Genomic DNA, 14,203 nt, shown 5'->3' on the forward strand with positions numbered 1-14,203 from the left:
CAGGAAACCTGATTCCTCTCGTGAGGTTCTTTTCTTAAGAACACTACCTTGACAAATGGAGGTCAATGTCATTATAAATTATTTGCTCAGAGATTTGCATTTAAAGTAACAAAGCAATAATGCCCAACACTGCTGCTGAAATAAATATCAGGAAAACACATTTTTACAATGCATTCATGTAAGGAAACATCTAATACACATCAAAATAATACACACATTTTATTTCATATCTGTTAAGTTCGCATTTTAATTTATGTCTTTTGGCAGCATCAGTTTTATACAGTTTAGATACACACTACATATACATGTATTACTGTAACCGAGAATCTTTACTTTACCTTTTCAGAGCAGAGGCTAATTTACAGCTAAACATTATAACCCCAGTATGCTTGTACTGGAGATATTACTGTTACCACTGCGAAAACTACGTTACAGCTAAGCCACATAATCTCATCACTGCTGACATTTTCTATAAAATTGTGTTAAATGAATATGTCACTTTGCGGTTTAGACAACTTAATCCTGCAAAAAAGATGCATTTTATTTACAAGTAAAAATGGTGTCATAGGCAGCTTCCCTACAGTTCTCCTGCAAGCCTCAAGATCTTTTGTGAATGATATATTTTTCTTTGATTTCGATCTGAGAAACACCTGAACTTCACATTATTGCAATTAGGGATACAGAATTTTAAACAGCTAAAGCATTTCCACTATTTTTTCCTATAACTAACCACAAATTCTGTTGTAGCCATTTGTTTTCTATGATCAACCTGAGGGACTTTTCTTTCTTCTTAATTGCAGTCTCATCTAAAATTAATCATCCTTACATTTTTCTGTAGGCTTTTGAGTCCATGCTGGCTATAACCTAAATAAAAACTTTGGAAGTGCATACAGCATTCTAGATGTAACATCATCAAGACTGTATATGAAATGACAATGGATTATTTTTCATGCTAATATAATACTAGTCCTTTGATGCACTGCAGATCTTGTTTAAGATTTATATTGGAAACCCAGTCTAGTCTTGGCTTTCGTGTAAAAATAGAAGTCACACTTTAATCTATATGCTTTGTCTAGTGTGCATTCCCATTTTCTTATCCATATATAACTTTATTTCTAGTTTCATAGCTTTGCATTATTTGGTTTTATATTTAAACTTAAACTCTTAACTCATCTTACATAATCACTTGAATTGCTTTGAATCCTTTGACTTAGTTTGCTATAGAAGTACAGTCACAGACTGTTTTAGCTTTTATGGACATCTCCGCCATGACAGAAGTAAATAGTCTGAAGAAAGTAAAATAAAAGGCAATCCCTTTATTTTTTATTAATCACTTTCTATGCTTTTCATTCAGCCAAATTTATTGTTATAGTCTAGCATGTTTACAAAATGTCTGCACATACTTCTGACAATATCAACTTCTGTGACGATCTTTAATATAATATTGAGCCAAAGGTATTGTTGGAGGAAATTATTCTTATAATATCAACACCTAGACAAAAGTGTTTGCTGCTACTGAAGGGATTTATTCAAGTACTGGAGTCATCCTGGAAAACATCCCTTTCAAGTCTTTTGCTCACTGTACTCATGTGATAAACTTTAGACAGTGTTTTGCAGTCTAAACTCAAAGTATAAAAAGGAAAGCCATCTTCAAAATGTATTGTCTATGACAACAAACTTTCTGTGGCGCTATTGCATTGAAATATCTGACCACTCCTTTTCCTGTTTCGATTTATTGGCCATGTGCTGTTGCTATCTCATGGGCACTTTCTTCAAAGGATTTAGTTCCAATCCTAATACAGTCTCCTAATGTTACCATCACTGTAAAGTCTTTGGTTTATTTCAAGCAGTTCACCTTGCTGACTTGAAGAAAAGGCTCCTCTGTCAATACTGCTTACAGACTCCCTACTCATTCTAAATAATGATCTAAGTTTACAGCGAAACTCCTTGGAAGCATAGTAGTAGATAAATGGATCAAGGCAAGTGCTGAAGCAGCTCAGTGTCAGAGTGAGTTTATATACAGGATAAATTCCTACTTTATAGAAAAGCCTTTTAATCATATGCGCTAGCATACTGAAGTTATTTGGTGAAAAACAAGTGATAAAAACCAAGAGTACAATTATAGCTAGGCAAACTGATCTTCTTTTCTTCTGCAGGTTCTCATGCCTTTTGGCTGCTTTAAACAGTTTCCAAATTATGACTGTATAGCAGATTACAGTTATGATGAATGGGATAAGGAAGAAGAGAATGAACAATGTAAACAGAAAAGCTGCCCATGCAGCTGTATTTGGTAGCATGTTCCACTTGAGAACATCAAAACATGTAGTGATGTTAAGTGTGTGAACATTGTAGGTCAAATCAGTGCTCTCTAGAGGGTATAGACAAAGCAGCACACCAAGCCACGTTCCCCCACATGCTAAAAGAGCATATTGTTTTTTCCTCCATCTGTTTGATTGAATTGGATATAAAATTCCTATACATCTTTCGACACTAATACATGTCACAGTGAGAATGGAACAATACATGTTGGTATAAAAGGCTACAGTCAAAATGTTACAGAGGTTCTTTCCAAAGATCCAGTGATTCCCCATCAGATGATATGTAATTTGAAATGGCAGAAATACAGCAAGTGCAACATTAGTAATTGCGAGATTTATCATAAAAATAACTGTGGGTGTCTTTGGGCTAATGTGACAAAAGAGAACATACAGTGATATGCTATTTCCTGGTATGCTAAACAAGACAACAATTGTGTAAACAAAAGGGAGGGTGACTCTGATTGAAATACTTTGAAGCATATGTAGAGTTTCTTCATCTAGTTGTGTTACATTTTCTGCCATTATTGGATTTTCTAGCTCTGGATTTCTTGTTCACAAACAAATGTAATCATCCATATACCTAGAATCAACAAACAAAACAAAAAAAAAGGCATTGTTAGTGTCACACAACAGCTAAGCTGTAGACATACATGAGCAGTACAATATACAGTTGCATTCAGCACCTTTGTCTAAGCAATAGTTGACTTCAGTGGTAACAGATTAGAGTGGACTACTTGCTGAGATATGTTCCATTCATTTGACCGAAAAGAAAAAGTGCTGAAACCCAAAATGCTGAAATCTCAAACTACTGCAAATGTGAATTTGCTATTTTCTCACTTCTCTGCAACCTAGGAGATGGTATATATAATTTGCAGATGGTATGGTGGGTGCTTAACAAATGGGGGGACTTGCATCCTTCATTAAATAGGTTTAAATCATTTCAGATTTTTAGATCTTGGTTTTCAATATTTTGAGGTTTCGATATTTTGAAATAGATCTGCTGAGGCATAATACTGCAGATGTGAAAGATTTTTTTAATATACACCATTCACTTTGACAATGTACTGTTGCAAAGCTGGCAGTGTAAGTGTACACATTTCTTCTCAGTTCTTTTTAAGCACAACCTGAAAATCATTTGTAGATATAAGGAAAGTGGAAAACATGGCACAGACTCTGTGTCTTCACGTGCAAGATAAGACAGCTGAAGTTAAGAATGAATGATACAGCAAGGAGAGGAACAGCCATGGGTGGAAACAGAACAGATTTACTTTTTAATGGAGAATGTGGAAGGCCCCTAATGACCAGCTAGATAGAATAGTATAGTGGAGTACAGACCAATGAGGAAAGAAAACAAGTTCTACAGTAAGTGAAAGAGGAGATTGGGGATATGTTAAAAGAGCATGCTACCTTCATTACATGACCTTGATGGACTACCGATCATTTTGTATAAACACCCTTAAAGATCATTTTAATTACAAAAACACAGTTGTTAAGCACAGTAGTATGAATATAGATCTCACTGAGGAAACTCAAGAAATTAATTTGTTATATAATATTATATTATATAGTTTTATGTAAATGCACAAATTCCATTCTGTTCTGTTTTTCCTGTTTAAATGTTTCCCATAATATAAGATGTCTGACAAAACAGCCTGGACAATATATTCAAAAGGTCAGGAATGCTACAATTCCAATGACATGCATAGGGCATATAAGATTACTTGCATTTCTTAGTAAATATTATGTATGATGCTGTAGGGATATAAAACCTGTTTTTTATGTTCAAGATTATACGGGTCTTATAAGAAATAAATACTTAAAATCAGTAAGAAATAAATACCTAAAATCATTCTAATTCAGAACTTTCTTGTTCTTTGCATTTCTGTGTTTTTCATTTTCAGTAACTTGTTTCCTCTACTAAGCCTCGCGTGCTTACAGCCTGAGGAAATACAATGATGAAAACAAATGCTTGAAGCATTAAAGGATAAAAAAAGAAACAATAAGCATTTCTTTGCAGAGGGTAAACCTTCATGCATCCCCAGTTTAAAAGGCAAGACACCCATACCTCTCAACCATATTTACAAACTCAGGAGTTGCCCAGGCACAGAGAAAGGAGAAATCATCCAAGTCAAAGAAATCACTGCTAGTAAACACATAAAAATTACTCCTGCATGATTTTCAGTGGCAAATGACCACTGCCATTTTGATCCTTGTATATTGTGTTTTAGGTACTTGACATTCAAGGAATGGGAATTTGATGACCTGTAGCCCAGTAACTATGGTCAGTGGTCAAAATTCAATTATAAATATCAAGCAACTAATGAAAAGCAAACCGTGTTCCCCACATTTTGTTTGAATTCCTTTCCTGTGTCTGTTCTTAAGCAAAAACATCTGATATTTCATTTAGCAGCTTGGTCCTTCTGCTGTTCTTTAATTTGTCCTCTTCTTAAGGATGCAGCAGTCACCCATACCTGCTACCACAAAGTTATACTTCATGAGTATCTGTTAATGGAAAACATGCCATCAATATTCTGAGATGGAACTGTATTTATGCAAAAACTTGTATATGCATCACTGGAGATTTTGGGTTCAATGCAGTTCACCATAGCTTTCATTTTCCTCCAAAGAAGACCATTTAATAATGGATTTATTCCAGATATTTAACATGCCTTTGTAGGGCATCTCCAGTAATGTTGGAGAAACAGTGTAACCACAGTCCTGAAAAGTGATTATATTTTTGATATAATTAATTTTGTTGACTTTGAGGAGACTGTTAGAATGAAGCTGTGGTGGTGCAGCGATAGTGTTTTTGCCTCACAGCAAGAGGTTCTCCTGTTCAATTCTTGGCTGGAGCGCCTTCTGTGTGGAGTCTGCATGCCCTCCCCGCGGTTGAGTGGCATTCGAAAGACATGCGTAGAATGGGCGTGCCTTCCCTGAAGGTTGGGCGTCAAGCTGGCATCTCGGCACACATAAAAAAAAATCTACTGCCAATCATTAGCGGACCGGAGTTCCACTGTGGCAACCCCTAACCGGGAAAAGCCGAAAGAAGAAGAACAACAACCTGGGGAGAGACATGCTACCAAACAATTTGGCAAATAATAACATATTCAGTTTTATGAATGGTGTACTAGGCTGCAAAGATTGAGTAATAAAATTAAAGTCTTTGCCATCATTCTTTTATTTGGTTTTCTCTTTGGATTACATGAAACCCATATTAGCAGTGGTGCCTTGCTGCAGTTTTGAGACTCATTATTTCGAGCACCAAAACTGCAAAAAAGCAAGTGGGATCCTTGGAACACAACGGAACGTATGAAACTCGCTGTTGTGTATAAAAAATAAACATAACCTGTCTGCACACATGCCTATACTTCTACTACTTATACAGGCTAATTTCAAGATCAATGTACATTGGGCAAAAGGGAATTCTCTGAGATACTGCAGTTTTGGAGTTGGCATACATTTCCCTAGAATCAGACTTGAATTCTAATTATTCTAGGGGTCACACTTAGAGTTCTTAAACATGCAACAAGAATCTATTAGCAATGCAGTCTTATCTGTGGTACAATACTCTGTGGTAAGAGTACAGCAAGCACATTTTTTAGTTATTTTGACAGTCTTTAAAAGAAGATCAGATACAATTTCTTCAAATTCATGACCAAACTGTTGTTTACTACAGTACTAAAGTATATTGCTACAATTGCTTTAAAGTCTTCCTGTTAATTTGCTGTATTCCTACATATTGCCTCACTTACAGAGTTCACTAATAACAGAAGTATGTCCTTGACTATGTTATTTGCACTGACATATGTGGTTAATGTTTATGACTATTTATTCAATAAAGTTGATTTATGTTTTTTTGTTAAAGACGTATTTCCATGCTGCCACTGACCTATCAGTATTCTGCTAGTACTTTCACTTGCTTGACATTATGAATGAAAAGGGTTCCTAATCTGAATGTAAATTTTGCAGTAAGACTGCCTAATCCTGGTCTTGTAATAAAGAACAAGTTAGTAAACTACAGTATAAGTCAATCTAAGTAAATATGCTTGCTGATTGTTTATGCAATAGCAGGATAGCCAGTGAGTCTCTCCTGCCCGGTGTTTCTCCAATACGGTAAGTCTTAGAATAGTCAGACTGTCATCTGTCTCTTTAATCATACTTTGCAGAATTCTTTTTTCATTAAATGCTTCACTAGGGCATAAAATTTAATAAAATACAATGTCCATTTAGTTTTATCTTTTGACATGGCAACAACACATTCACCACCTTCTTGAAAAGAAAAGTTTCAACAATCTCTCTTAATAATATATCAGGGCTAACATTTTATGATTACTTTTTATTAAAGTCCATACAACATTTTTCCTGCTCAATTTTTCAGTTATGGTTATCTCTTCTGTCAGATATAGTAGTAGCAAAAACATTTTAAAATTAAACATTGTTGGGGTTATAAGAAATAAATACTTAAACAACAGATTGTTTTGAAGCTTAAACAGTGCTGATGTCATAAGGGAATATATGACTAGAGAGTAAAACAACAGTGTCTGCATACACATATATCTGGTTTCAGTGTAGTGTTCAGCCTGTGAGAAACCTGTGAGGAAATGGAAATAAATTATAGCATCTAATGACAAATGTAATGTTTGAGGTGTTCTTTTTTCCTTGTCGCTCTCTTGTAGTTCTTGTCACAATTTTATTTGCAGTGTAACAGGAGTCATGGACATAGACTGGCTGAATAACAAGGCCATATCAAATGAGACATCTTAAGCTCCAGTTACAGCTATCACGGTAGCAAGGTTTCTAAAGAGAACACTGCCTTGCCAAGGTGTTCATCTAATTCGTAATGAATTCAAACAGAAAAGAGGTAAACATTTGTTCTGTCCCATTTGTTTCAGTGAAAGAAGACTTTCTTTATCATGCTGCAGCTTGGCTTGTCTCTTGTGACTTTATATTGTTTTTCTGTTGACTGACTCCCTGTCCCACTATTTATTTCTGTTTTGGTTCTTAATTGGACACTCCAGTTTATTACAGTAGCTGCAGTAATCATAAGGCTTGCTGAGGTGATACTAGCTATCCCTTTAGTATGATGTAACCCTGTTTTTCTTCCCAGGACAAATCTTTGGTCTAATTGCTTTAGTCATGTTGTCATCATAGGTTCATGTGTACTTACTAGGCTATTGATCCATGAGTATCTTTAGAAGCCTGGCTATACATTCCCATGAAGTTGTTTTGCCCTTATGTTTTAAGTACAAATAACCCAGAAATGAGCAGAACATTTACATTTTGTTCCTATCCTGGAGTAACCCATGTGCTTCTTTACCCATCCATTCATCCAGATTATATTTGAATAGTGTAAGAGAAGTATGTTGTTTAATGTAAAGAGGAAGCCAAAGCCAAAGAAGTGGTATTCTATGATACATATCTAGCCCTGAAGCATGTTCTATTTATGTTGCAAAAGAGATTCAGATCTCTTGAGCAAGTGTTTATGCCTGCATTGAACTTTCGAATATGCAGTAGGTCTGACAGGACAGGGACTACTGAGGCTCTGTACACGAGGCAGAGATTACCCCTCATTAGCCTGTATGACACCAAGAAGAAGGACAAGGCTTTGAGATAGTCTACTAAGATTTTGTGATTTAGGCCATTGATTTTTGTAGTAAAAAAGAGTTGTGTGTTGAAGTTGTTGCAAATGTTTGGATAGGTACACACTGAAGGAGGCATTATACTCAATGATCAGCTTAATGAATGTGCAATACAGTGGAATAATAACATCTCTAGACCTGGATGCCATACTCTTAGGAATAAACTAAGGGAAATAAAAATGAACTTTCTCACAATAGTGGGCACATAGTGATTGAAGGACAATTGTCTTCTTAGGTTCCTCGATCCCTAACAACTGCATCTATTTTTTAGAGGTATGCTGTCATTGTAATAATTACATGAAACTTGTTCCTTGTTGAAGGACACCATTAAACATTTTTTAGCATTTCATTTTAGCCCACAGTTTTAACACCAGATATTTCTTTGGGTAAGGCCCTATTTGAGCATCTTGGTGTCCTTTGAAGAGTTAATGATGGGACCAATTTTACAGTCATGTGCAGAGTTAGTCAGCCATAAATTCATAGCAGAGACTTTGACTTCTTAGAAGTAAATGCCAAAGAGGAGTGGCTGAAGGACTGAGCCATTGGGTATACCAGTAATGACAGGTCTTTTGGGTGCAGGTAGATCATCCCACTCTTTTTTTGTTTCTGTTTCTGAGCCAATTTGCTATTGAATGAGTTACATGGGAATTACCATTTAGCTGGGATAGTTTACCAATGGCACCTGAGTATGGGTTGTGTCAAATGCCTTTGTGAGCTCTAGATATCTGGTGTGTACTGATCTGCCCTTATTCATTCAAAATTCAACCAGGTTAAGTACGCAGGATCTGCACATGACAGACATGCACTGGTGTAGGTTAAGAGTTTGTAGTTTACCAATGCCCGTGTTTATAAATTCCATAATAATCCTTTCTATAGCCTTACAGTTGAGGCTGGTTAGACTTGTGGGTCTGTAATTTCCTAGACCCAATGATGCCCCAGCCTTGTAAAAGGGGATGACAATTGATGTCCTCCATTCATTCATCACAAAGCCTGTTTTGAAACTGACATCGAATAGCTTATGTATGAGGTCTGACTGATCCTGTTTCAGGTTTTCAGGCTGGCTGGTAAGCAGATGGGTATGTTATCCATCCCCATAGAAGCAATGTTCTTGGCCTTGGATAGTGCCTTGAGGACTTTTTCGTGGGATATCTGAGAGGTATGTAGATGCAGGTATGATATCTACTAGGAATGTAGGAGGAGAGAGGGCAGTCTGTGAATTTTTGATGCATTGTCATTAGCCTGTGCCCATACAGGAAATATTATTGCTTGATGGATGGCTATGAATGGCTGTGTTACATTGATAAGCACATATACTACATCTGATCTTAGTCAAAAGGCCAAAGGTTACAAGAGAACTATATAAACTGGATGCTTTTAAGAAGTGGTTTGTTCTTTTTCTGTTGACATGCAGAATATCAAACAATGATAATGTTTTATCTATTAATTATGTAATAGTTTTGGCAAATGTGGACATATTAGTTCTTGTATGAGATATCAAGTGTAATCATGAATCTTAACTTTAAAATAGTTATGGTTGTATATTTACTCAGTGAAGTCAATGCTGGTGATCTAATGCAATAAAATCTTCCAGTTATGACATATAAATGCTACACTAGTGTTTTTGATGGTATCCATTTAATTGAATGAGTCATCTTTCAATGAGACGTGATTTGACAAGCATGTTCTACAGAAAAGTCTCCTAATAAAATTATACTAACTTTCACTGAGAGGATCTTTCTTACAGCCATTCTAGTTTGGGGGGGGGGGGGCATGCTGCCAAAATCTCCTGCATGACGTATTATGGCCTTACCCACATTAAAAGTGGCAGTGGTGCGACCCTGGAGTTAGAATATATTGTCATGGGGGTGTGGGGGAATAGCCCCCCACATTGAGGGGTGTGGGAGTGTTGCCCCCCACATAATTGCAGTTTATGCACTATTATAAACATGTGTTCTATTAAAAATGCATTAAAACATACATCAGTAAAAACTGGTTGTAAAATGTGGGGGGCTATGCCCCCCACACCACCCAATGTGGGGGGCTATGCCCCCCCCAACTTTATATTCTCACTCCAGGGTCGCACTACAGTGGGGAACAGGGCATATACCTGCCAGTACAGTTTTTTCAGTCAAATGAGTTTTTGGTCATATGGGTTTTCGGTCAAATGAACTTTAGGTCATTTGGTCTCAGTCAAATGGGCTTCGGTCATATGAACTTTCGGTCATATGTAGTGAACCCAGATATATATATATATATATATATATGCATACATACATTAGTATAGATAATTGATAGACATATATGCGCAGATTCACACAGGCACACACAGACATACACACACACACACACACACACACACACACACATATATATATATATATATATATATATATATATATATATATACACACACAGTTCAGTATTTTCTCTGGTAAGACCCTGTGTGGTAAGAGTACAGTAAGCAACTTTATTTTAAAATTAGTTTAATAATATTAAAACAAGACTAGTGGCAGCTTCTTTAATGAGAAAAATATGCAGTTTTCTGCAAAGAAAGTATACTACCGCAGCAGCTTCAAAATGTTTAACATATTTCTTAACACACACACACACACACACACACACACACACACACACACACACACACATACACACACACACACACACTCACACACAAAACACAGCAGTTTCAAAATATTTAACATATTTTTTAACACACACACATACACACACACACACACACACACACACACACACACACACACACACACACACACACACACACACACACACACACACACTGGGCCCATTGCCAGTCAACATTTAACTATTATACCATGACCCCCCCAAAACGTGCACGCTGATTGGCCAGCGTGCACATTGTAAATCGAGTTATACTAATGGAAAAAGGTCCGGTCGCCCGGACTTTTTTCCATTAGTATAACTCTACTTTTAAAACACTGTCTCGCTATGTTAAATGGGTTTAACATAGTGATAAAACTTTAAAATAAGCAACAGAGATCTCTGTTGCTTATTTTAAAGCTGTCTCGCTATGCTAAACCCATTTAACAAAGTGAGACAGGTTTTAAAAAAAAAGCAACGGAGAAAGCAAGATCTCCGTTGCTTTTTTTACTGTTTCGTTATGTTAAATGGGTTTAACATAGCGAGACAGTTTTAAAATAAGCAACGGACATCTCCGTTGCTTATTTTAAAATGTCTCGCCATGTTAAACCCATTTAACATAGCAAAACAGTAAAAAGCAACGGAGATCTTGCTTTCTCCGTTGCTTTTTGCTCAACTCTGATGTACTGCGCAGGCGCGCAGTACATCAGAACTGCCGCGGATGCCAGACATCTGCGGAAGGGCAGTAAACAGACATTATACTATGCCATTATTTAAGAAAATAGTTTCTTTTCTTAAATAATGTCATGGTATAATAGCAATAACCCACTTCTGGGTGTGGGTAATGCTGTATTTACCCACGGTTGGCTTTGTTTGGTCCCTCGGGTTTCGCCCTTGGGACCAAACCACGCCAACTGTGGGTAAATCCAGCATTACCCACACCCAGGCGTGGGTTATTGCTATATTATTTCAACTGAAAATATGTAATTTGATCTGACATTAAGAATGGACTGAAGGCCTCTCTTTTGAATGTAAATATTAAAGTAACTGTTCAATTGTATGCAGGTTTGTCACCTTTTCAAATTCTCAAAGTGACATTTTTTAATGGAAATGTATTATTTTGTAAGACAAACTATACCTGCAGACAGTGCAAAAGTAAATAAGTAAAGTTCACTGTTGTAGAATCTGAGTTATTTCTGCTGTTTTATATGATGTTAAAATGCTTCAGATACAGAATAATAGTTATTAAAGTAATCACAGGAAACATTTTTATCCTAGAAACTGGGAGCATTTGCCAATTTTATGTGATTTTCAGGACACAACTCTGCAAAAAGGAATTGTCTTCATGAAGAAGGGCAGGTGGCCAACCTAATTGTGCACCTGCAGTTAGGTCAAACAGTTACATTGCGTGACAGTTTAAGTGAATGAGTCTGCAAGTTTATAGAAAATAGCAGAACTACCGAACTTTGCAACTTAGAATGTTTCTAGTGCAGCTTGCAATTCCATATATTATATTTTCTGGTGGTCCAATTCTCCCAAATGCTTCACTGAGGCATACCCTTAGTTATAATTTGTATGGCAGCACAACAGCAAAAAAGGTAATCCTGTATATAATTAAAAAAATAGAAAGTGCAGATAATATACTGGACTAGTAAATAAAATTTTAAATACAGAAATTCTAATTGTACAATTAGGTTCAAGATGCCTTCTGTAACATGTTAATATACAGGGTCTGGAAAGTAATGCTGATAAACCTGTTTACCATCCAGGTTTATCTTTAAATTAATAAAGATGTGAAATAAAGACAATGTCCCAACCCAGCAAAAATTATAGTAATGTGGGAAGAACAGTATATGTGAAGAACAAATAGCTCAGAGTAAATAATGCAATTTCGAGTAAAGTTATTATTATTATTATTATATTTTAAATCCTGTCCTGAGCATCCACAGCTCCTTTGTGCTGGTCCTGTGGTTTAGGCTGTTTGTTTTCGCCTTCAGTAATCCATCCCGGGTGCTCCCTCCCTGCTTTAAACGCAAAAGGAATACCTCCGACCATCACATCATAGTCATGCAGAAATCCTTATCTCTAAGCTCCAGATCAATGCAAACAAGTCCATTAATATAATATGCTCCTACCTCCCTCCAGGCAACAACATCGATCTCCTACAAACCATCCTCTGTTGGCTCTCCTCCTCCTTCCCACAAGAAACCATTGTGCTTGGTGACTTCAACATTGACGGGAATATCTGTACCTCAGCCCAATCTGCACTCCTTATAAATCTTTATGGCTTCTCACAAATTATCACCTCACCAACCAGAATCCATAAGCCTAGTGGAAAACAAAGCACCTTAGAATGGATTCTTGTAAATAACTACCCACTCTCATATAAAGCTGACACCCTACCAGATGATATAAGTGATCACTTCCTTACTTACACATTCAGGGAAAAAACATTATTATACCATGACCGCCGAAAAACGTTAATGCTGATTGGCCAGCGTGCCCATTGTAAATCGAGTTATACTAATGGAAAAAGGTCCGGTCGCCCGGACTTTTTTCCATTAGTATAACACGGTTTTTTAAAACACTGTCTTGCTATGTTAAATGGGTTTAACATAGTGAGACAGCTTTAAAATAAGCAACGGAGATCTCCGTTGCTTATTTTAAAGTCTCGCCATGTTAAACCCATTTAACATAGCGCAGATGTTTTAAAGCAACGGAGAAAGCAAGATCTCCGTTGCTTTTTTTTAGTGTTTCGCTATGTTAAATGAGTTTAACATAGCGAGACAGTTTTAAAATAAGCAACGGACATCTCCGTTGCTTATTTTAAAACTGTTTCGCTATGTTAAACTCATTTAAAATAACTTTACACTAAAAAAGCAACAGAGATCTTGCTTTCTCCGTTGCTTTGCTCAACTCTGATGTACTGCGCAGGCGCGCAGTACATCAGAACTGCCGTGGATGCCAGACATCTGCGGAAGGGCAGTAAACAGGCATTATACTATGCCATTATTTAAGAAAAGTAATAGTTTCTTTTCTTAAATAATGTCATATAATAGCAATAACTCACTTCTGGGTGTGGTGCTAAATTTACCCACGGTTGGCTTTGTTTGGTCCCTCGGGCTTCGCCCTCAGGACCAAACCACGCCAACCGTGGGTAAATTTAGCATTACCCACACCCAGGCGTGGGTTATTGCTATAATTCCCAACCAAAACATCTTTAAAACTATACGTAAGAAAAATTATTTTAATCCAGTCAGCTTCCAAGCTGAACTACAAGCTTGTGACTGGTCTCCCTTGAAACATCTTCCACTGGATGAAGCTGTATCCTTTTTTAACTCCAAATTCCTACAAATCCTTGAACACCATGCACCTACTAGAACCATAAGAACTAGCACCAAAACTACTCCATGGCTTACCAAAGAGACTAAACAAAAAATTCAATTAAGAAATAAGATCTGGTCTAAATAGAGAATCACTAAAAATTTAACTGACCACCGGAACTATAAACAGTTAAGAAATGCCACTAAAAGAGCAATACTCTTTGACAAAAAGAAGTACTACTTTAAACTTCAGCATAAACATCAACAAAAACCTCAAATTTTCTGGTCAGCTATAAATAAACTC

At 36.6% G+C, this 14,203-nt stretch overlaps 1 protein-coding gene across 2 annotated transcripts in view; it reads right to left on the reverse strand.

The window, feature by feature from the left end:
• Positions 1-229: 229 nt before the first annotated feature.
• Positions 230-14,203, reverse strand: part of P2RY8 (P2Y receptor family member 8) — a 532,049-nt gene continuing 518,075 nt past the window's right edge. For both annotated transcript variants that reach the window (XM_044072480.1, XM_044072479.1), the window contains one exon: positions 230-2,898. In XM_044072480.1, coding sequence (XP_043928415.1) covers positions 1,794-2,840 — 1,047 coding nt within the window. In that variant the 5' untranslated portion in view covers positions 2,841-2,898 and the 3' untranslated portion in view covers positions 230-1,793. The remainder of the gene's footprint in view (positions 2,899-14,203) is intronic.

This window comes from Protopterus annectens, chromosome 5.part0, assembly GCF_019279795.1.
Source record: "Protopterus annectens isolate FY-2018-M chromosome 5.part0, PAN1.0, whole genome shotgun sequence".
Lineage (NCBI taxonomy): Eukaryota > Metazoa > Chordata > Ceratodontiformes > Protopteridae > Protopterus > Protopterus annectens.